The sequence below is a fragment of the Gobius niger genome (assembly GCF_951799975.1).
Source record: "Gobius niger genome assembly, chromosome: 22".
Classification (NCBI taxonomy): Eukaryota; Metazoa; Chordata; class Actinopteri; order Gobiiformes; family Gobiidae; genus Gobius; species Gobius niger.
The window spans coordinates 7,648,520-7,669,189 of record NC_136873.1 but is presented as its reverse complement, the minus strand read 5'-3'; the positions used below and the strand labels follow the sequence as shown (position 1 = coordinate 7,669,189).

The window sequence follows — 20,670 nt, the reverse complement described above, 5'->3', positions numbered from 1 at the left end:
CGGGCGGGTGACGGGGGGGGTGGAGGCAAAACGGCGGAGGAACATTCTTACGATTCACCTGGTGAGCTTTTATAGCCGTGGTGGTTGTAAAACCGGTTTGTCACAAAGCAACAGGTTCGATGTTGACCTTTTTAGAGCCTTCTAGAGTTGGGACCGTTTTCAGAGCCAAAGGTTCAACAAAAGGAGCCGTTTTAACCTCTTAACTCCCGCCTGAACCGAGAGGATCTTTTTCCTCATGTCATCACATTTTTTTCCATCATTTTTTTGTTGGGTATTCAACTCATTTTTGTAATTTTTTGTAATTTTTGTATTTTCTTTTGTTGTCAAATTTTAATCACATTTTTGTTTTTGTTTTTTGTCCCATTTTGTCATTTTTTGTCATTTTTGTCATTTTTTAAACAAATTTTTTGTCATTTTTTGTCACATTTTTGTCAAATTTTTTGTCAAACTTTAATCACATTTTTGTCCTTTTTTCGTCAATTTTTTAACAATTTTTTTGTCTTTTTTTTTTTTTAATGATCAAATTTTTGTTTTGTTTTTTGTCATATTTTGTCAATTTTTTGTCATTTTTTGTCATTTTTTCTTTTTTCGGTCAATTTTTTGTCAATTTTTTGTCAATTTTTTATCCAATTTTTTGTCTTTTTTTTCCAAATTTGTATCCATTTATTTATTTTTTGTCATATTTTGTCTTTTTTTTTTACCAATTTTTTGTCATTTTTTGTCATTTTTCTTTTTTTTGTCAAATTTTTGTAATTTTTTTGGTCAAATTTTAATCACATTTTGGTCATTTTTTGTCAAGCTTTTGTCCTTTTTTTGTTAATTTTTTAACCAATTTTTTGTCATATTTTGTCACATTTTTGTCATTTTTTCGTCAATTTTTTGTCAATTTCTTGTGACATTTTTGCCACTATTTCATCAATTTTTCCTCTCTTTTTTATCAATGTTTTCTTGCTTGTTTGTCACATTTCCATCATTGTTTTCGTCTCAGTTCTGTCGCTATTTTCACACCTTTTTTCCAGAAGCTTTTGGACTGGGGTAAAGCCAAACTGGAGAAAATGTGCTCGGTTCAGGTGGGAGTTAAGGGGTTAATAGATTCATCTGAACGACTCTGTTGAACCTCATTCAAAGCAAACCAACAAGCTCAAAGTGCACTGCATTTCAAAACACACTTTGAGCTCCTCAAACGTGTCCCGATTCTGTCTGTGGCCCAGCTGTTCCCTGATTTCCAGATAACACAACACAAAACAGTTGTGACGTTTGAGTTTTGTTGACGAGACAAAAAAAAATATCTCCAGAAATCATCAACACTCTAGATAACGAGGAAATGAGGCCCTATGTCAAAAATCCTGAAATCTCCCTTTAACCTCCGCCTGAACAGAGCAGTTTTCTTTCAAACGTGGCCTTACACTGTCGCTCTCCAGTCCAGAAGCTTTTAGATTTGGGTAAAGCTTCCCTCTGGTCAGACAGAGTGTCTGCGACTGAAGGACTGAGTTACATCCATAATTTAATATTGCGTGCCGTGTCCAGGCATAAGCGCCTTACTCCGGACACGTTACATCATGAAACAAGCAGCCGAGTGTAATCTGCATGCACACAGCCCTCCTCATCCCCGACCCGCCCACATTTCCCATCATGCACCGGTGTTTTTGGGCTCGGCTCCAGCGCACAGCCGGCACATCTGTCAACAGTCTCAGCACGGGTTCACGAGGGGTGACAAGAGGGTCTCCTGTTAGTGCAGTCAACCTCTTAAGTCCCAGCCCAGTTTCTTGACTGGAGAGCTGTAGGTCAGTGACACCTCATTTGAAAGCTAAGACCAACAATACTGATCTTTTTCCTTGCTTTGTTGCCATGTTGTGATTTTTTTAAGCACATTTTTACCACATTTTTTCGGCATTTTTCGACATCCATCACATTTTTTTGTCATTTTTTCTATAGCTTTTTTTAAATCTTTTTTTGTGGCATTTTTGTCATATTTTGGCCCCCCTTTCCATCGCTTTTTTTTGGCATTTTTTTCTCACTTTTTTGTATTTTTTGTCACTTTTTTGCCACTTTTTCCATTGCTCTTTTTGTCATTTTTTCTCGTATTTTTGTCTATTTTTTTGTAGCTCTTCTCATGCTTTTGTTGTTGCGCTTTCCTTGTTTTTGTCGCCTTTTTTTTGTTTCATTTTTGTCATATTTTTGGCCCCCTTTCCATCGCTTTTTAGTATTTTTTGTCACTTTTTCCCCACTTTTTAAATTGCTGTTTTTATCTTTTTTTTTTCTTTTTTAGTTGCATTTTTGTCATATTCTTCTCACTTTTTTTGGTCATTTTTTCTCGCATTTTTGTCAATTTTTTGTCGCCTTTTTCCAGAAGCTTTCCGTTTTGAGTAATGACAACCTGGAGACAATGTGCTCCATTCAGGTGGGGGTTAATCTTCCAGTTATACCTTTTGAAAGACCCTTTTAGATTTGGGTAATGCCTGGATTGCTTTGTTGCCATGTTGTGATTTTTTTTTTGCGCATTTTTCAACATCCGTCACATTTTTTGTCATTTTTTGTCATTATTTCTATTTCTTTTTTATTAAAAAATAAATAAAAAAAATTCTCACTTTTTTTGTATTATTTTGTCACTTTTTTCCAGTTTTTCCATTGCTGTTTTAATCATATAATTTTTTTCTTTTTAGTTGCATTTTTGTCATATTCTTCTCACATTTTTTGGTCATTTTTTTCTTACATTTTTGTCAATTTTTTGTCGCTGATTTTATGTTTTTGTTGTTGCGCTTTCCTTGTTTTCGTCTTGTTTTTTGAGTTTTTAGATTTGGGTAATGCCTGGATTGCTTTGTTGCCATGTTGTGATTTTTTTTAGCGCATTTTTACAACATCCGTCACATTTTTTTGTCATTTTTTCTATTACTTTTTAATAATTTTTTTGGGTCATTTTTTTCTCACATTTTTTTTTAATTTTTTCTCACTTTTTTCCACTTTTTGCATTGCTGTTTTTATCATTTTTTTTTCTTTTTTAGTTACATTTTTGTCATATTCTTCTCACTTTTTTTGGTCATTTTTTTCTCGCATTTTTGTCAATTTTTTGTTGCTGTTTTTATGCTTTTGCTGTTGCGCTTTCCTTGTTTTCGTCTCGTTTTTTGCCGCCTTTTTCCAGAAGCTTCCCGTTTTGAGTAATGACAAACTGGAGAAAATGTGCTCCGTTCAGGTGGGGGTTAAGAGGTTAAACAAAGGGTTAATCTTCCAGCTATACCTTTTGAAAGACCCTTTTAGATTTGGGTAATGCCTGGATTGCTTTTTTGCCATGTTGTGCTTTATTGTCATTTTTTTCTTCACTTTTTTGGTATTTTTTGCCACTTTTTCCATCGCTTTTTTTTGTCATTTTTTTGTTCATTTTTATTCTTTTTTTGTTGCATTTTTGTCATATTTTTGCCCCCTTTTCCATTGCTTTTTTTCCTCACTTTTTTGTCATTTTTTCTCGCATTTTTGTAAATTTTTTCTCGCTGTTTTTATGTTTTTGTTGTTGCGCTTTCCTTTTTTTCGTCTTGTTTTTTGTCGCCTTTTTCCAGAAGTTTTCCGTTCCGAGAAAATGTGCTCCGTTCAAGTGGGGGCTAAGAGGTTAAAAGGCTAGTTTAGGCTCGGCTTGTGTGGTTAATTAAGAGCAGCATTGGGAGAAAGTGGAAGAGCTAAATGTTCTCCCGGCTGAAAGATTGATGAGGACAGGCAGAGCATTGAGTTTCTGTCATGGCCTTGAGTCTAACAATACACCTGTGACATCACCAACATGGAGACCTCAGGCTTGGCTCAGCTCCAAAGTAGATAGTAGAGTGGGCGGGTCTTATCTGGCGATGGAGGTCAGGTAATGAATTGGCAAAGGAAGTCATGTGAAAGGGAACATTGTCAGTGCCCTGGGTCATTTAGATCTGGTGGTGCTTGGGAGTAAGAGCCATTGTGCTGGGGAAATGGGGCTTGAGAGCTTATTACTTATTCACTCATTTGGAGCAGGGTCCGAAAGTAGTAGGGCTGTCACCGAAAGTAGTAGGGCTGTCACTGAAAGTAGTAGGGCTGTCACCGAAAGTAGTAGGGCTGTCACCGAAAGCAGTAGGGCTGTCACCGAAAGTAGTAAGGCTGTCATCGAAAGTAGTAGGGCTGACACTGAAAGTAGTAAGGCTGTCATCGAAAGTAGTAGGGCTGACACTGAAAGTAGTAGGGCTGTCACTGAAAGCAGTAGGGCTGACACCGGAAGTAGTAGGGCTGTCACCGAAAGTAGTAGGGCTGTCACCGAAAGTAGTAGGGCTGTCACCAAACGTAGTAGGGCTGTCACTGAAAGTAGTAAGGCTGTCACCGAAAGTAGTAAGGCTGTCACCGAAAGTAGTAGGGCTGTCACCGAAAGTAGTAAGGCTGTCACCGAAAGTAGTAGGGCTGTCACTGAAAGTAGTAAGGCTGTCACCGAAAGTAGTAAGGCTGTCACCGAAAGTAGTAGGGCTGTCACTGAAAGTAGTAAGGCTGTCACCGAAAGTAGTAAGGCTGTCACCGAAAGTAGTAGGGCTGTCACCGAAAGTAGTAGGGCTGTCACCGAAAGTAGTAGAGCTGTCACCGAAAGTAGTAAGGCTGTCACCGAAAGTAGTAGGGCTGTCACCGAAAGTAGTAGGGCTGTCACCGAAAGTAGTAGGGCTGTCACCGAAAGTAGTAAGGCTGTCACCGAAAGTAGTAGGGCTGTCACCGAAAGTAGTAGGGCTGTCACTGAAAGTAGTAGGGCTGTCACCGAAAGTAGTAGAGCTGTCACTGAAAGTAGTAGGGCTGTCACCGAAAGTAGTAGAGCTGTCACCGAAAGTAGTAAGGCTGTCACCGAAAGTAGTAGGGCTGTCACCGAAAGTAGTAGGGCTGTCACTGAAAGTAGTAGAGCTGTCACCGAAAGTAGTAAGGCTGTCACCGAAAGTAGTAGAGCTGTCACCGAAAGTAGTAAGGCTGTCACCGAAAGTAGTAGGGCTGTCACCGAAAGTAGTAAGGCTGTCACCGAAAGTAGTAGGGCTGTCACCGAAAGTAGTAGGGCTGTCACCGAAAGTAGTAGGCTGTCACTGAAAGTAGTAGGGATGTCACCGAAAGTAGTAGGGCTGTCACTGAAAGTAGTAGGGCTGTCACTGAAAGTAGTAGGGCTGTCACCGAAAGTAGTAGGGCTGTCACCGAATGTAGTAGGGCTGTCACCGAAAGTAGTAGGGCTGTCACCGAATGTAGTAGGGCTGTCACCGAAAGTAATAGGGCTGTCACCGAAAGTAGTAGGGCTGTCACCGAATGTAGTAGGGCTGTCACCGAAAGTAGTAAGGCTGTCACTGAAAGTAGTAGGGCTGTCACTGAAAGTAGTAGCGCTGTCACCGAAAGTAGTAGGGCTGTCACTGAAAGTAGTAGGGCTGTCACCGAAAGTAGTAGGGCTGTCACTGAAAGTAGTAGGGCTGTCACCGAAAGTAGTAGGGCTGTCACGATAAGTACTATATCAACAGATACACGATACATTTTGGGGCTTGATATTTATAGTCTGTACATTTATTAGCATTTCCCCCATTCTTTCTTTGTAAAACTTAGATTTTTCACTATTTTATGATATGATGATGCACTTTTTTTCATTTTTATGCCTGAGATTCACAAAGTCAATAATATCATTTATCGCGATACTTTCCTGCCTCAATATATCGAACTTCAAGTTTGTTGTTAAGTGTACGGAATGTGCGGTATAAATAAACTTTCCTTTTGATTAATTTTTTATTATTTCTTGTAATAGGATTTTAAATATTATTCTGCCCTCGCACTAGCTAGGCAGGCAGAATTTTGTGTTGATTTTTGTTGAATTTTTGTTGATTTTTTGTCACATTTTTGTCACATTTTTGTCACATTTGTGTTGATTTTTTTGTCACATTTTTGTTGAATATTTGTCACTTTTTGATTTAATTTTTGTCACATTTTTGTTGAATTTTTGTCATTTTTTGTAGATTTTTTGTTGAATTTTTGTTGAATTTTTGTCACATTTTTGTAACATTTGTGTTGATTTTTTTGTCACATTTTTGTTGAATATTTGTCACTTTTTGATTTAATTTTTGTCACATTTTTGTTGAATTTTTGTCATTTTTTGTTGAATTTTTGCTGAATTTTAGTCACATCTTTGTTGAATTTTTGTTTAATTTTTGTCATTTTTTGTTGATTTTTTGTCACACCTTTGTTGAATTTCTGTCATTTTTTGTCACTTTTTGGTTGAATTTTTGTCACATTTTTGTTGAGTTTTTGTCACATTTTTGTTGAATTTTTGTCACTTTTTTGTTGAATTTTTGTCACTTTTTGTTGAATCTTTGTCACATTTTTGTCGAATTTTTGTCACATTTTTGTCGCGTTTACATCCTTGTTTTCTTCTCATTTTTTGTGGCTATTTTGGTGCTTTTTCCCAAGAAGCTTTTTGATTAGGGTAAAGCCAAACAGGAGAAAATGTGCTCCGTTCAGGTGGGAGTTAAGAGGTTAAACAGTTGTTTTAAGCATTCTTAAAGAGTGACCTCTCTGTGACCCCCCTCAGTGAATCTTAAGCCTCTCCGATCAGAAACATCACAATAATAATGTTTATTATTTACTGTTTGACCTTCTTTTGACCTGCTTTGACAACAACGGCACAGTCATCCTAACACATCTGACATAGATCATCATCAAACCTGTAGAAATAAATAAAGAGTCAAGTCAAAGTACTACACATAGTACTACTACAGCAAGTCTCTCATTCTCTGTGCGTATTTGATAAAGCTGCTGTTTGCCCGTCGGCGCCGAGTGCCTCCGACCTCTCCCTGAGCTGGAATGCGTTGCCCCGGGGCACGCTGGCTGCAAATATGCTGCCGCTCCACAAGTGCTTTTCTCTGTCAATGGTTTCCCTGATCAAAGAGGCTCTGGAGCAGATGATGCCTCCTCTTTCAACACAACAGAATCAGTGAGTTATTTCTACACCCGCGTGATTGCGCCGCGTTGCGTCAGCTGAGACGGGCCCGGGAGGCGGCGGTGGCGAATCCGGGTGGTTCGGGTTTGGAAGAAAAGCATAAGACACAGCATAAACGGAGAGGGGGGTCAAAGGGCTCTGTTTGGTTACTTGATACTGTCAAACATTACTGCGATGGAAGGTAGAAGATGCTCAGGCAAATGTTTACTTAACCTCTTAAGTCCCACCTGAACCGAGCACATTTTCTCCAGTTTGGCTTTACCCTAATCAAAGAGCTGCTTGGGGGAAGAAGCACCAAAACAGCCACAAAAAGTGAGAAGAAAACAAGGATGTAAACGCAACAAAAATGTGACAAAAATGTGACAAAAATGTGACAAAAATTGTGACAAAAATGTGACAAAAATGTGACAAAAATTCAACAAAAATGTGACAAAAATTCAACAAAAATGTGACAAAAATTCAACAAAAAAGTGACAAAAATTCAACAAAAATTCAACAAAAATGTGACAAAAATTCAACAAAAATTCAACAAAAAAGTGACAAAAATCTGACAAAAATTCAACAAAAATTTAACAAAAATTTGACAAAAAATTGACAAAAATTCAACAAAAATTCAACAAAAATTCAACAAAAATGTGACAATAACTCAACAGAAATGAGAAAAAAGAAAGAAAAAAAAACATACAAAAGGTGACACAACACAGCAACAACGCGAGGAAAAAGATCAGTTTTGTGGGTCTTAGCTTTCAAATGAGTTGTTACACAGGCCTATAGCCAAAGAGGACAGAATGCAGGTTTAGTCGGGTGGTAAGAGGTTAAATCCTACAGTAAAACACTTCCCCCGGTGAAAGTCTCATAGTCCAGACTGTGTGAGACCACTGACTGTCTCTCTCCCACTCGCAGCTTCAGTGGCAGATGGCTGCACTGCTGAGGCTCTGCTGGCTCTGACCCCACCCCTCCCACACACCACACACACACACACACACACACACACACACACACACACACACACACACACACACACACACACGGCGGCACGACTAGGAGTAGACGTTTTGTACAGTATGTTGGAGATGGGGGAGTTCCAGGGGGTGTTGTTTGTGCACTGTGGGGCGGGTTCATATCAGGCATACGAGGCTTAAAGGTAAACTCATTAACCTCTTAACTCCCGCCTGAACCGAGAGGATCTTTTTCCTCACGTCATCACATTTTTTCTCCATCATTTTTTTGTTGGGTATTCAACTCGTTTTTGTAAGTTTTTGGTCATTTTTTTTGTCAATTTTTTGTCATTTTTTGTCATATTTTTGTCAATTTTTCATCCATTTTTGTCATTTTTTTTGTCAATTGTTTATCACATTTTTGTCATTTTTTGTCATAATTTTGTCATTTTTTTGTCAATTTTTTATTTATTTTGTGTCACATTTTTGCCATTTTTTCATCCACTTTTTTATCCATTTTTTGTAATTTTTTTGTCACATTTTTATCATTTTTTGTCTTTTCTTGAATCCATTTTTTGTCAATTTTTTATCAAATTTTTGTCATTTTTTTGTCATTTTTTCCATCCATTTTTGTCATTTTTTTGTCATTTTTTCCATCCATTTTTGGTCATTTTTTTTTAAATCAAATTTTGGTCATTTTTGGTCATTTTTTATCACATTTTTGTCGCATTTTTTTGTCAATTTTTTGTATTTTGTTTTGTCAAATTTTTATCACTTTTTGTAATTTTTTGTCACATTTTTTATCACATTTATCGCATATTTTAGTAATTTTTTTGTCATATTTTTGTCAATTTTTCATCCATTTTTGTCATTTTTTTGGTAAATTGTTTATCACATTTTTGTCATTTTTTGTCATTTTTTTATTTATTTTGTGTCACATTTTTGTCATTTTTTCATCCACTTTTTTATCCAATTTTTGTAATTTTTTTGTCACATTTTTGTCATTTTTTGTCTTTTCTTAAATCAATTTTTTGTCAATTTTTTATCAATTTTTTGTCATTTTTTTGTCAATTTTTTTGTCATTTTTGTCATTTTTTTTTTTAAATCAAATTTTTGTCATATTTTTGTAATTTTTTTGTCATTTTTTTGTCATTTTTTATCACTTTTTGTAATTTTTTGTCACATTTTCGTCACTTTTTTGTCATATTTTTGTAATTTTTTTGTCACATTTTTTGTAATTTTTTTGTCACATTTTTGTCATTTTTTCGTCAATTTTTTGTCCATTTCTAGTGACATTTTTGCCGCTTTTTCACACATTTTTCATCACTTTTTTGTCACATTTCCATCATTGTTTTCGTCTCAGTTTTGTTGCTTTTTTCCAGAAGCTTTTGGACTGGGGTAAAGCCAAACTGGAGAAAATGTGCTCGGTTCAGGTGGGACTTAAGGGGTTAAAGCTCCATAATGCACCATTAAGTAGTTTCCACTCTTCTTTTGTAAAACCATTAACTTCCTTGTTTATAAAATCCGTAGAAATCCTCCCTGGTCTTTGTGAAGAATCGGAAAAGCATGTATTGTGTCTGGCTCGTTTTAATCGTTGTCTTGGGAATGAGCTGGTCCTGGACAAACTCCCACCATCTGCCCACACCGAGAACAACGCTTTGTTTTCTCATTTTTGAGTCAAAACTATAGAAAGAAATGATCCGCCAGTCATGCAAATGAGACGCTGAAACGACCATTGGCTGTTAGCGGCTATTTATACCCTGCCAATACTGAGAAGCTGATGCCGCTGACTGACAGAAGCAATTACGGCATCTCCAAATGCATCTTTTATCTGTGCGGCCCGTCTCGTGGAGGGCGCCGGAGCTGGAATCGCATTAAGGGTGCATTATAAACCCAGCAGCAGGCGGGCGGTGTCTGTAACGGGGGGGGGCAGGTTCCAGGGGGAGAGTGTGTCTGAGGGAAGTGTGTTTGTGATGACTCTGTGGGCGTCTGTGAGGTGTGAAACTCATCATTAGGTGAACGGCAGCGGCGATTGTGTCTGCTGTAGAACAGGCTGTGCACCAGGGGTAGATGAATTTGATAAATATTATTACAAATAAGAGATCAAATGCCTGCTAAAGTCGGGGAGAGTGGGGGAAGATGCTTTGGTGGTTGTTGTGTAAAAACTGTACAATATGAATACAAAATGTTATTATGTATATAATCCTGGCCTGTATTCCATTAGCGGCCGGGTCTCTGACAGAGGCCGGGTTCGCGGCTGGCGGAGGCAAATTAAAGCCGGTTTCTAAAACAGGCCGGGGCTTTTATTAGAAACTATAGCGGTAGAAATATTCCCCATGTTAGGAATTTGTCTCATACTGGTGTAAATGTGTAGGAAGTAAACAAACGGGAACCCGGGCCGAGGGGAACGCTGCGGAGGAGCTGATCCGAGCGTAACTTTGACACAGATTTAGCCACTTTTCAAACCTCCTGTGACCATATTTGGAAACAGGGCAAATGTTGTGTGACCCTCCAGGGTTTTAATAAAGTCTCCATCGCGTCTTCAAAGCACGTCCAGCTGCTCCGTGTGCAGGTCAGTCCCACGCCTCAAAATAACTCCTCCCATCAGCGCGAGCGTCTCGTCTTCTCTCGGGTCAGTCTCATGATCGATCACAAACACAAACGCTCCGTCTAAACTCAACTTTTACACAAGATAACAACAAATAATCCGGTCCGCGGTAAAAACGAAACAGAAACCTGCAGTGACACTGATGTCAAAGCTCCGCTAACAGCAACGAAACACTTCCTGTTGTCCCGACAAAATAAAAGGCGTCAATGTTCCAGCCGCTGGGAGAGGGTTTGAAATGTTAGTTAATAAATGAACCTAATATTTTAGGTGCAAATGGACACAAATCTCGCTTTTCTTCGTTTTCCTGGTCGTCCGTTTTGCTCAAATAGAAATAAAGGCCTGTCTCTAATTGTGGCCTGGTTCCAATAAAGGCCTGGGGGCCAGAAGCCACATAGAGGCAGGCTTCTTCAAAAAGGCCATATTCGTGCAGTGTACGACTAATAGTAGTTCTGTGGACAGTTTCCCCCACCTGAGCTGTGTCTCTCTGCAGTTCATCCAGGGTCACCACAGGCTTCTTGGTAACAGCTGTGGTCAGTGCTGTCCTTGTTCGGTCAATAAGTTTAGGAGGACGGCCGGGTCTTGGTAGGTTTGCAGTGACGTCAGACTCTTTCTATTCCTGGATGGTGGATTTAACTGTAACTTTGAGAGATGTTTTTAAACCTAACCCAGCTTTATACTTCTCAATAACCAAAGTCCTCTTCCACAGCTCTTCACCCACTGAAGAAACATCTGCTCAACCGAAGCTGATGACAGAATTAGTATGACGATAAAAACACATGAACAAAACCACTAAATTTACTGGACAACCAACCCCTGACCCACTGCTGAGAAAACTCATCACAGCAGAAGAAATAGGAGGTTGATGTTGATGCAACAACATCGAGCCACAGCGCCCCCTGGTGGGGCTGTGATAAACAATGAGACGACCAGGCAACAAGACTCTAAACCAGTACTGAAAGATTTCTCTCGTCTTTGCAGCGATTAAAGTGAACTGCCAGGGCTCCTGTGGGATCTCCAACAAGATGAACGACGCGTCCTGGGCCGTGGAGGAGCAGTACTTCAACAGCACCCTGTCTGTGGCCGACAAAGGTGAGTTTCCAACGTAAAAATGTGCGGGAAAAGCAACAAAAATATGACAAAATGTGGCGACGTGACAAAAAGTTGCCATCGCTTTTGTAGGTCTTGGCTTTCAAATGAGGCGTTACATTGTTGCTGTCCGGTCGAGAAGCTTTAACCTCTTAAAACCAAATGCATTCTGTCCTCTTTTGGCTGTGTAACACGTCATTTGAAAGCTAAGACCCACAAAACTGATCTTTTTCCTCGCGTTGTTGCTGTGTTGTGTCACCTTTTGTATGTTTTTTTTTTCTTTCTTTTTTTTTTTCATTTTTGTGACATTTTTGTTGAATTTTTGTCACTTTTTGTTGAGTTTTTGTCCCTTTTTTGTAGATTTTTTGTCATTTTTTTGTTGAATTTTTGTCATTTTTTTGTAGATTTTTTGTCATTTTTTTGTTGAATTTTTGATTTTTTTTTGTTGAATTTTTGTCACTTTTTGTTGAATTTTTGTCTTTTTTGTTGAATTTTTGTCACTTTTTGTTGAATTTGTGTCATTTTTTTTGTTGAATTTTTGCCTTTTTTGTTGTTGAATTTTTGTCTTTTTTTTGTTGAATTTTTGTCACATTTTTGTTGAGTTTTTGTCACATTTTTGTTGCGTTTACATCCTTGTTTTCTTCTCATTTTTGTGGTTATTTTTGTGTTTTTTCCCAAGAAGCTTTTTGATTAGGGTAAAGCCAAACTGGAGAAAATGGGATCCGTTCAGGTGGGAGTTAAGGGGTTAAGATTTGGGTAAAGCCCGGTATAAAAAAATATGAATCTAAAAGGAATTCCGTGGAGCATGGTGTGCCACAAGGTTACATTTTGGGACCATCATTATTTATTATTTATATTAATGATTTTGCTTCGGTTTCTATGATCACCTTTCCCGTTCTTTTTGCTGATGATACCAGTCAAAAAAATAATCATAAAAAGCCGAACGGGGGAATATTCGCTCGGTTAACCCCTTAACTCCCACCTGAACCGAGCACATTTTCTCCAGTTTGGCTTTAGCCCAGTCCAAAAGCTTCTGGGAAAAAGCAACAAAACTGAGACGAAAACAATGACGGAAATGTGACAAAAAAGTGAGAAAACATTGACAAAAAAGTGACGAAAAATGGATGAAAAAGTGGCAAAAATGTCACAAAAAAACAAAAACAAGAAATTGACAAAAAAATGACAAAAATGTGACAAAAAATGACCCAAAAAATGACAAAAATGTTACAAAATATGACAAAAAAAATTACAAAAATGTGATAAAAAATTGACAAAAAATTACAAAAATATGACAAAAATGTGATAAAAAATTGACAAAAAATTACAAAAATATGACACAAAATGTAACAAAAAATGAAAAAAAAAATGATAAAAAATTAACGAAAAAATTAACGAAAAAATGACAAAAAGTGACAAAAAAGTGACAAAAAATGACCAAAAAATGACAAAAAAATAACAAAAAAATTGACTAAAAAATGACAAAAAATGACAAAAAATGACAAAAAAATGACAAAAAAATAACAAAAAAAAATGACAAAAAAATGACAAAAAATAACAAAAACAATTGACAAAAAAATGATTTACAAAAAAATGACAAAAAAGTTAAAAAATGAGTTGAATATGCCCCCAAAAAAAGATGGGGAAAAAAAAGTGATGACGTGAGGAAAAAGATCCATTTAGACGAGTTTTGTAGATCTTATCTTTCAAATGAGGCGTTACACTGGCCTACAGGATTTGGGTAAAACTGAACTGGAGAAAATGCTCTCGGTTCAGGCGGGAGTTAAGAGGTTAAAATAAGGATAATTATCTCAGATCTGGCCTCTTTGCTTCTCAGCGTTAAAGCTAAAATTAAAGTCTCCCAATTGTTGTTTTTTTCCAAGCCAGTCTCTCACCTCGTCACTTCACTGGTCAGTCATTCCCTGAAGTGTCCTCTCTCCACACGCCGCCCGTTTCTCTTGTGTTATTGAGCTGTTAAAACATCCCGTCCCGTCCCGTCCGGTGACAGGGTGATCTACGGCCCACGCCTCTCACCTCATTAGCTTTATGGGAACAGTCCGGGGAACACGGCCTCTCAAGGTGAGGGGGGGGGGCCTGTCGGAAATCACTGCTGGCTTTTCGAACTGTATGAGGATAAAAGGGTTCAAAGTTCAAAGTCAGCTTTAATACCAGACCGTTACTCCTGTGTCGCTCATGGTGGAAATTCTCTTGTCGTGATGTTTGTTTTTAAGGTTGAATCTATCTCAAACTCTGACGTTTTATCAACATTTTGTATGACTTGTTATTAGCATTAGCCTCAAAGGCCAGTCACAAGATGGCCGCCGTTTGCCACATTAACGAGCATCATGTCCTATTTAGAGTTATATTGAAGAGCTTTGGTGAACAGCATTCGGAACATCGCCCTTTGTTTAACCTCTTAACTCCCGCCAGAACAGAGAGGATCTTTTTCCTCACGTCATCACATTTTTTTGTCATTTTTTTGTTGGGTATTCAACTCATTTTTGTAACTTTTTAGTCATTTTTTGGTCATTTTTTGGTCATTTTTTATCACATTTTTGTCATTTTTTTAAATTAAATTTTTGTCATTTTTTGTCACATTTTTGTCATTTTTTTCGTCCATTTTTTAATCAAATTTTTTGTCATTTTGTTGTCAATTTTTTTTATCACATTTTTGTTATTTTTTGTCACATTTTGTCATTTTTTTCGTCAAATTTTTATCACATTTTTGTAATATTTTTGTAATTTTTTAAATTACATTTTTGTCATTTTTTTGTCATTTTTTTTGGTTATTTTTTGTCACATTTTTGTCATTTTTTAGTCATTTTTTTAATTAATTTTTTGTCATTTTTTGGTCATTTTTTATCACATTTTTGTCATTTTTTAAATTAAATTTTTGTCATTTTTTGTCACATTTTTGTCATTTTTTCGTCCATTTTTTAATCAAATTTTTTGTCATTTGTCACATTTTTGTCATTTTTTTTGGTCAATTTTTTATCACATTTTTGTCACATTTTTTGTTATTTTTTTGTTACATTTTGTCATTTTTTTCGTCCAATTTTTATCAAACTTTTGTCATTTTTTTGTCTTTTTTTTAATTAAATTTTTGTCATTTTTTTTGTCATTTTTGTAATTAAATTTTTGTCATTTTTTGTCACATTTTTGTCATTTTTTCGTCCATTTTTTAATCAATTTTTTGTCATTTTTTGTCACATTTTGTCACTTTTTTGTCACATTTCCATCATAGTTTTCGTCTCAGTTTTGTTGCTATTTTCACACCTTTTTCCCAGAAGCTTTTGGACTGGGGTAAAGCCAAACTGGAGAAAATGTGCTCGGTTCAGGTGTCGATCTCTGTCAAACTAAAAAACCTTGCTGTTTTTTTTTTGACCTTCTGTTCTGCGATTTTCTCCTTTTTCCGTTTTGCTCCGTGAGGTTCAGAGCCCACGTTTGTTCCTCCTGAAATGTGCAGCGAGTGTGAAACATGCAGAGATAATGGTGGATAATGTTGCTCATCGAGGTCAGTGATCCAGGAGGCAGAGCCGCTTTAACCAACACCAGCTCAGAGGAGACACTTTCACACATTTCAATTACAGGAGGAGCTCAGGGGGTCAGTGTGGTCAGTTTTTAAACATGTCCCGGAGGATCGAAGCGCTCAGATTCAAACCATCTTACATGTGTCCCAGGACGCTTTATTTGTTTTTTACTTTAGAGCCCAACAGTTTTGTTTTCTATTTTATGGGGCGTTTTGTTGTAAAGGAGCTCTGGAAAATGAGAAAGCTTTGCCAAATTTACCCAGAGACTTACTGAAGAATTACTGATGATGGAGTAGAGTAGAGTAGAGTAGAGTAGAGTAGAATACAATACAATACAATACAATACAATACAGAGCGAAACAAAATAAAACAAAATAAAATAAAATGGAATAAAATAAAATACAATTTAATAAAATAAAAATAAAATAAAATAGAATTAAATGGAATAAAATAAAATAAATATAGAGTAGATTGGAATACAATAAAATAGAATAAAATAAAATGGAATAAAATAAAATGGAATAAAATAAAATACAATTTAACAAAATAAAAATAAAATAGAATGAAATGGAATAAAGTAAAATGAAAATTAAATGGAATAAAATAAAATACATATAGAATAGAATGGAATACAATAGAATAAAATAAAATAGAAAAAAATGGAATAAAATAAAATAAAATATAGAATAAAATAAAAAATACAATAGAACAAAACAAAATAAAATAGAATAAAGTAAAATGAAAAATAAATTGAATAAAATAAAATCGAATAAAATAAAATAAAATAAAAATAGAATAAAATATAATAAAAAATACAATAGAACAAAACAAAAACACTTGTGTACAACAAATGTTACTCTTATAAAGGCAATGTTTTATGCTCCGTTTGTTTAATTTATTTTAAAAACTAATTTCACTATTTCCCCCTCCCAAAAAAAAGAGATTTATTGCCTGTTTTTTTTCATTACACAAAGGCCTTGATCTCACTTTTTAAACTTTTTTTTTTCATCGCTTTTTTGTCACTCTTTTGTGGCTCTTAATGAAATTCTGTCGCTTTTTTGTCACTGTATTGTATGTTTATAGCTAGAAAGCTTTGCCAAATTTACTCAGAGACTTACTGAATTACTGATGATAGAATAGAATAGAATAGAATAGAATAGAATAGAATAGAATAGAATAGAATAGAATAGAATAGAATAGAGCAAAAGGAAATGAAATGAAATGGAATAAAACAAAAAAGAATGAAATAAAATGGACTAAAACAAAAAATGCAATGGAACAAAACAATAAAATAGAATAAAATGGAATAAAGTAAAATGAAAATTAAATGGAATAAAATAAAATAAATATAGAATAAAATTAAAATACAATAAAATTGAATAAAATAAAAATAGAATAAAACATACAATAGAACAAAAAATAAAATAGCATAAAATAAAAAACACTTGTGTACAACAAATGTTAAACTCTTAAAGGCAATGTTTTATGCTCCGTTTGTTTAATTTATTGTAAACACTAATGTCATTATTTCCTCCCTCCCAAAAAAAGAGATTTATTGCCTGTTGGAATTAAGTTTTTTTCATTACACAAAGACTTAAATCTCACTTTTTATGGCTTTTTTGTTACTCTTTTGTGGCTCTTAATGAAATTCTGTCGCTTTTTTGTCACTGCATTGTATGTTTAGAGCTTTACGCCTTTAGATTTGGGCCAAACTGGAGAAAGTGTGCTCGTTTCATTTGGGTTCATCTTAAAGGTTCATCTCATTCAATGCAGCTCATCCAGTTTGCAGAAGCCCTGCCTGTAATGCTTCTGCCTGTGCACTTCCTCATGAGAGAACCGCACATCATCTCTGTCATTTCCCCACTTTGTTGCCTGACGCTAATGTGCTATGTGTGGGGGCGGGGCTGAAAGCGGAGGGAGGGAGCTCTCTCCGAAAAAAACAGCTGTTTGCCACAAAGATAATCATGCTCGACTGTCTTATGGTCCGTGTAGTTAGCTTCACTATCTCTGCTGTTTTGTGCTCAGTAATCACATCCTGTCATGGCAGTGCTAAACCAGGTTAAAGTCGATGCCCCCGCCCTGTGGAGCCGAGCGAAACCAGAGCGGTGGAAATCTACACCGGGAAACAATGAGAGAAAGTGTGCCACACCTGCCCACAGCCCACAGAGCTCAGAGTGTACGAGTACCACGATCCACCATGTTTCCAGATATAAGTTTATGTAAGAAAAACAGACCACAGTTTACCAGTTTACTTATGATACTAGGGCTGTGCAATTAATCGACATTCGATTACAATTTCGATTACAACAGTAAACGATTACAAAATTAGCATAATCGCAAAAAATCGATTATCAATTTTTTTCATTTTTTATTTTTTTTTCATTTTTTATTTTTTATTTTATTTTTTCTAATTTTGGGATTTTTGTCTTTTTCTGCTGGATTTTTGCAATTTTTTTAATGGATTTTTGTCACTTTTTTGATGGATTTTTGTAATTTATTTAATGGATTTTTGTCTTTTTCTGCTGGATTTTTGTCACTTTTCTGCTGGATTTTTGTCACTTTTCTGCTGGATTTTTGTCTTTTTTTGCTGGATTTTTGTCACTTTTTTGATGAATTTTTGTCATTTTTTTAATGGATTTTTGTCTTTTTCTGCTGGATTTTTGCAATTTTTTTAATGGATTTTTGTCACTTTTTTGATGGATTTTTGTAATTTTTGTAATGGATTTTTGTCTTTTTCTGCTGGATTTTTGTCACTTTTTTGATGTATTTTTGTCTTTTTTTTAATGGATTTTTGTCACTTTTTTGATGGATTTTTGTAATTTTTTTAATGGATTTTTGTCACTTTTTTGATGGATTTTTGTCTTTTCTTTGCTGGATTTTTGTCACTTTTTTGATGGATTTTTGTCATTTTTTTGCTGGATTTTTTTAAAGGCAACAAATAATCGTTTGAATAATCGTGATTTCAATTATGACAAAAATAATCGTGATTATTATTTTTTCAATAATCGAGCAGCCCTATATGATACAGATGCTAAATCATATATACACCTTTACAAAAATGATTTATCATCGAGAACCAATGATCTTAACGTACAGTATTTCATAGAAGAGCTTTTCTTTTCATATGTATCATCTATAAACCGAGTCACTTTCCTGGTTGTACAAAGAAACAGGGTCACTCAAATGTCAAATTGTTATTTTCTGGTCCATCTCAAACTTTCCCAATGCATTTACAACATCAACATTCGTCACAGGGACTGAGTTTAAACCAGGTTTCACAACTTTCAGGGAGGAAAACTGTCACTTCACTGCGGTGTTAATTTCGTCGACTAAAATATTTAGTCTTAATTTCAGTCAAAGTGATATTTTTGACGACTAAAATTGGACTAAAACTAAATTAAAAGTTTCTCATGAGACTAAAACTGTGACTAAAAGGTCCAGATATTTTAGTCGACTAAAATAAGACTAAATAAAAATGAAAAGGAGAGACTAAAATCATCCAAACTTCTATGTCTGAAAGAGCCTCAGATCATGTAAATTCTCGGCCAAAGGAGCAGCTCTGAGCTTTATTCATGTGGAGCAGAAACATGAAGCAGAGGAACAAGATTAAACATGATTAGAATGAATATTATAAATATAAGTCGATTAAATTAGTCTAGTTTTAGTCGACTAAATTGACATGCAGTTTTAGTCGACTAAAACTAGACTAAAATTGAAGATATTTTTTTGACTAAAACTCGACTAAAATTACATTACATTTTAGTCAAAAGACTAAAACTAAATAAAAATATCTTGTCAAAATTAACACTGGATCTGACTTTATTACAGACGACACTCCCTAAACCAGAGTCTGAGCTGGATTTAACCAGAGCTAAATGTTGTTAGCACTGCAGCGTCTGCAGTGTTTACAACATACAGGCTAATGTTGCTAATGTTGCTAACTAGCCGCTAACTCGCGGCTAACAGTTTTGCCGATTCTTTCGCCGTTTTACGCCCAGGGATTTATTCAGATGAAAAACTAACCCAGCGACTAGAAAGTCCTCAGAAAATCCAGATTTAAGAGATGCTGCATGTCCATCAGTTCGATTCTGATATAACTTGTCGGCTTCTTTATTTGAGGAAATGTAAATGAATTACCGTAAATGCTCTCATATAGTCCGGGGCCTTTATTTACTCAAGGGCATCCAGGACCAGGCCTTTATTGGAACCAGGCCACAATTAGAGACAGGCCTTTATTTCTATTTGAGCAAAACGGATGACCAGGAAAACGAAGAAAAAGGAGATTTGTGTCCATTTGCACCTAAAATATTAGGTTCATTTATTAATGAACATTTCAAACCCTCTCCCAGCGGCTGGAACATTGACGCCTTTTATTTTGTCGGGACAACAGGAAGTGTTTCGTTGCTGTTAGCGGAGCTTTGACATCAGTGTCACTGCAGGTTTCTGTTTCGTTTTTACCACAGACCGGATTATTTGTTGTTATCTCGTGTAAAAGGCGAGTTTAGACGGAGCGTTTGTGTTTGTGATCGATCATGAGACTGACCCGAGAGAAGACGAGACGCTCGCGCTGATGGGAGGAGTTATTTTGAGGCGTGGGACTGACCTGCACACGGAGCAGCTGGACGTGCTTTGAAGACGCGATGGAGACTTTATTAAAACCCTGGAGGGTCACACAACATTTGTTGCCCTGTTTCCAAATATCGTCACAGGAGGTTTGAAAAGTGGCTAAATCTGTGTTACGCTCGGATCAGCTCCTCCGCAGCGTCCCCCCTCGGCCCGGGTTCAGTTTGTTACTTCCTGCACGTGAGTTTTCATTTACACCAGTATGAGACAAATTCCTAACATGGGGAATATTTCTACCGCTATAGTTTCTAATAAAAGCCCCGGCCTGTTTTAGAGACCGGCTTTAATTCGGCCTCTGTCAGAGACCCGGCCTCTAATGGAACACAGGCCAGTATTAGAGAATTCACGGTAAGTAACAAATTACAAACCAATCTGCTGTGAAAAAGTCAGCATGATGAAGAAAATGCCTTGTTCTCGCATCGGTATTCGGTGTCGGCGAGTACTTAAATCAAAGTGCTCGTATCAGTTTTAGAAAACGTGGTATCGGTGCATCCCTCGCATTAAGTATTTGCAGCTGTTTGTGTCGTGGTCCTCATGTTGAAAACGTGCCTTGTCCCATGTGTTACGTCCACAGTGTTTGCTAAAGGAGGGAGTCGGTGCTTTGCCCTGTGGAGGTAAACAAAGCCGCCCACAGCCCCGTCCTCTTCAGAGAGAAGTCGAGTCTAATCTGCCGGGACGTGTCTGGGATTTAATTAGCCTTTATTATCATCTTCAAAGGCGCAGACACGTTCTTTTCTTCTTTCTTCTTCTTTTTTTTTTTAAAGTACACTTATTAGGGTTTGCTTTGCTGCATTTATTATGAGTTTTCAACAGTGTTTTAATGCAGACGCCTCAACATAATCAGGAGTTCAAAAAGCCTCAGAAGAAAAGAAAACGGTTATTGAGAGAAAGAAATTTTTCAAGATATTGAAAAAAATGTGACAAAAAAAATGACAAAAAAAT

At 36.3% G+C, this 20,670-nt stretch overlaps 2 protein-coding genes across 2 annotated transcripts in view; both read left to right on the top strand.

Annotated features, from left to right (window-relative positions):
• phpt1 (phosphohistidine phosphatase 1) overlaps window positions 1–20,670 on the top strand; it is a 207,046-nt gene that overhangs the window by 122,347 nt on the left and 64,029 nt on the right. The gene's annotated exons all lie outside the window — the stretch shown is intronic.
• The window catches only part of arrdc1b (arrestin domain containing 1b), a 66,561-nt gene that overhangs the window by 25,886 nt on the left and 20,005 nt on the right, over window positions 1–20,670 (top strand). The window contains exon 2 of the mRNA XM_079581281.1: window positions 11,471–11,581. Within this exon, the coding sequence (XP_079437407.1) occupies window positions 11,471–11,581 (111 nt within the window). The remainder of the gene's footprint in view (window positions 1–11,470; window positions 11,582–20,670) is intronic.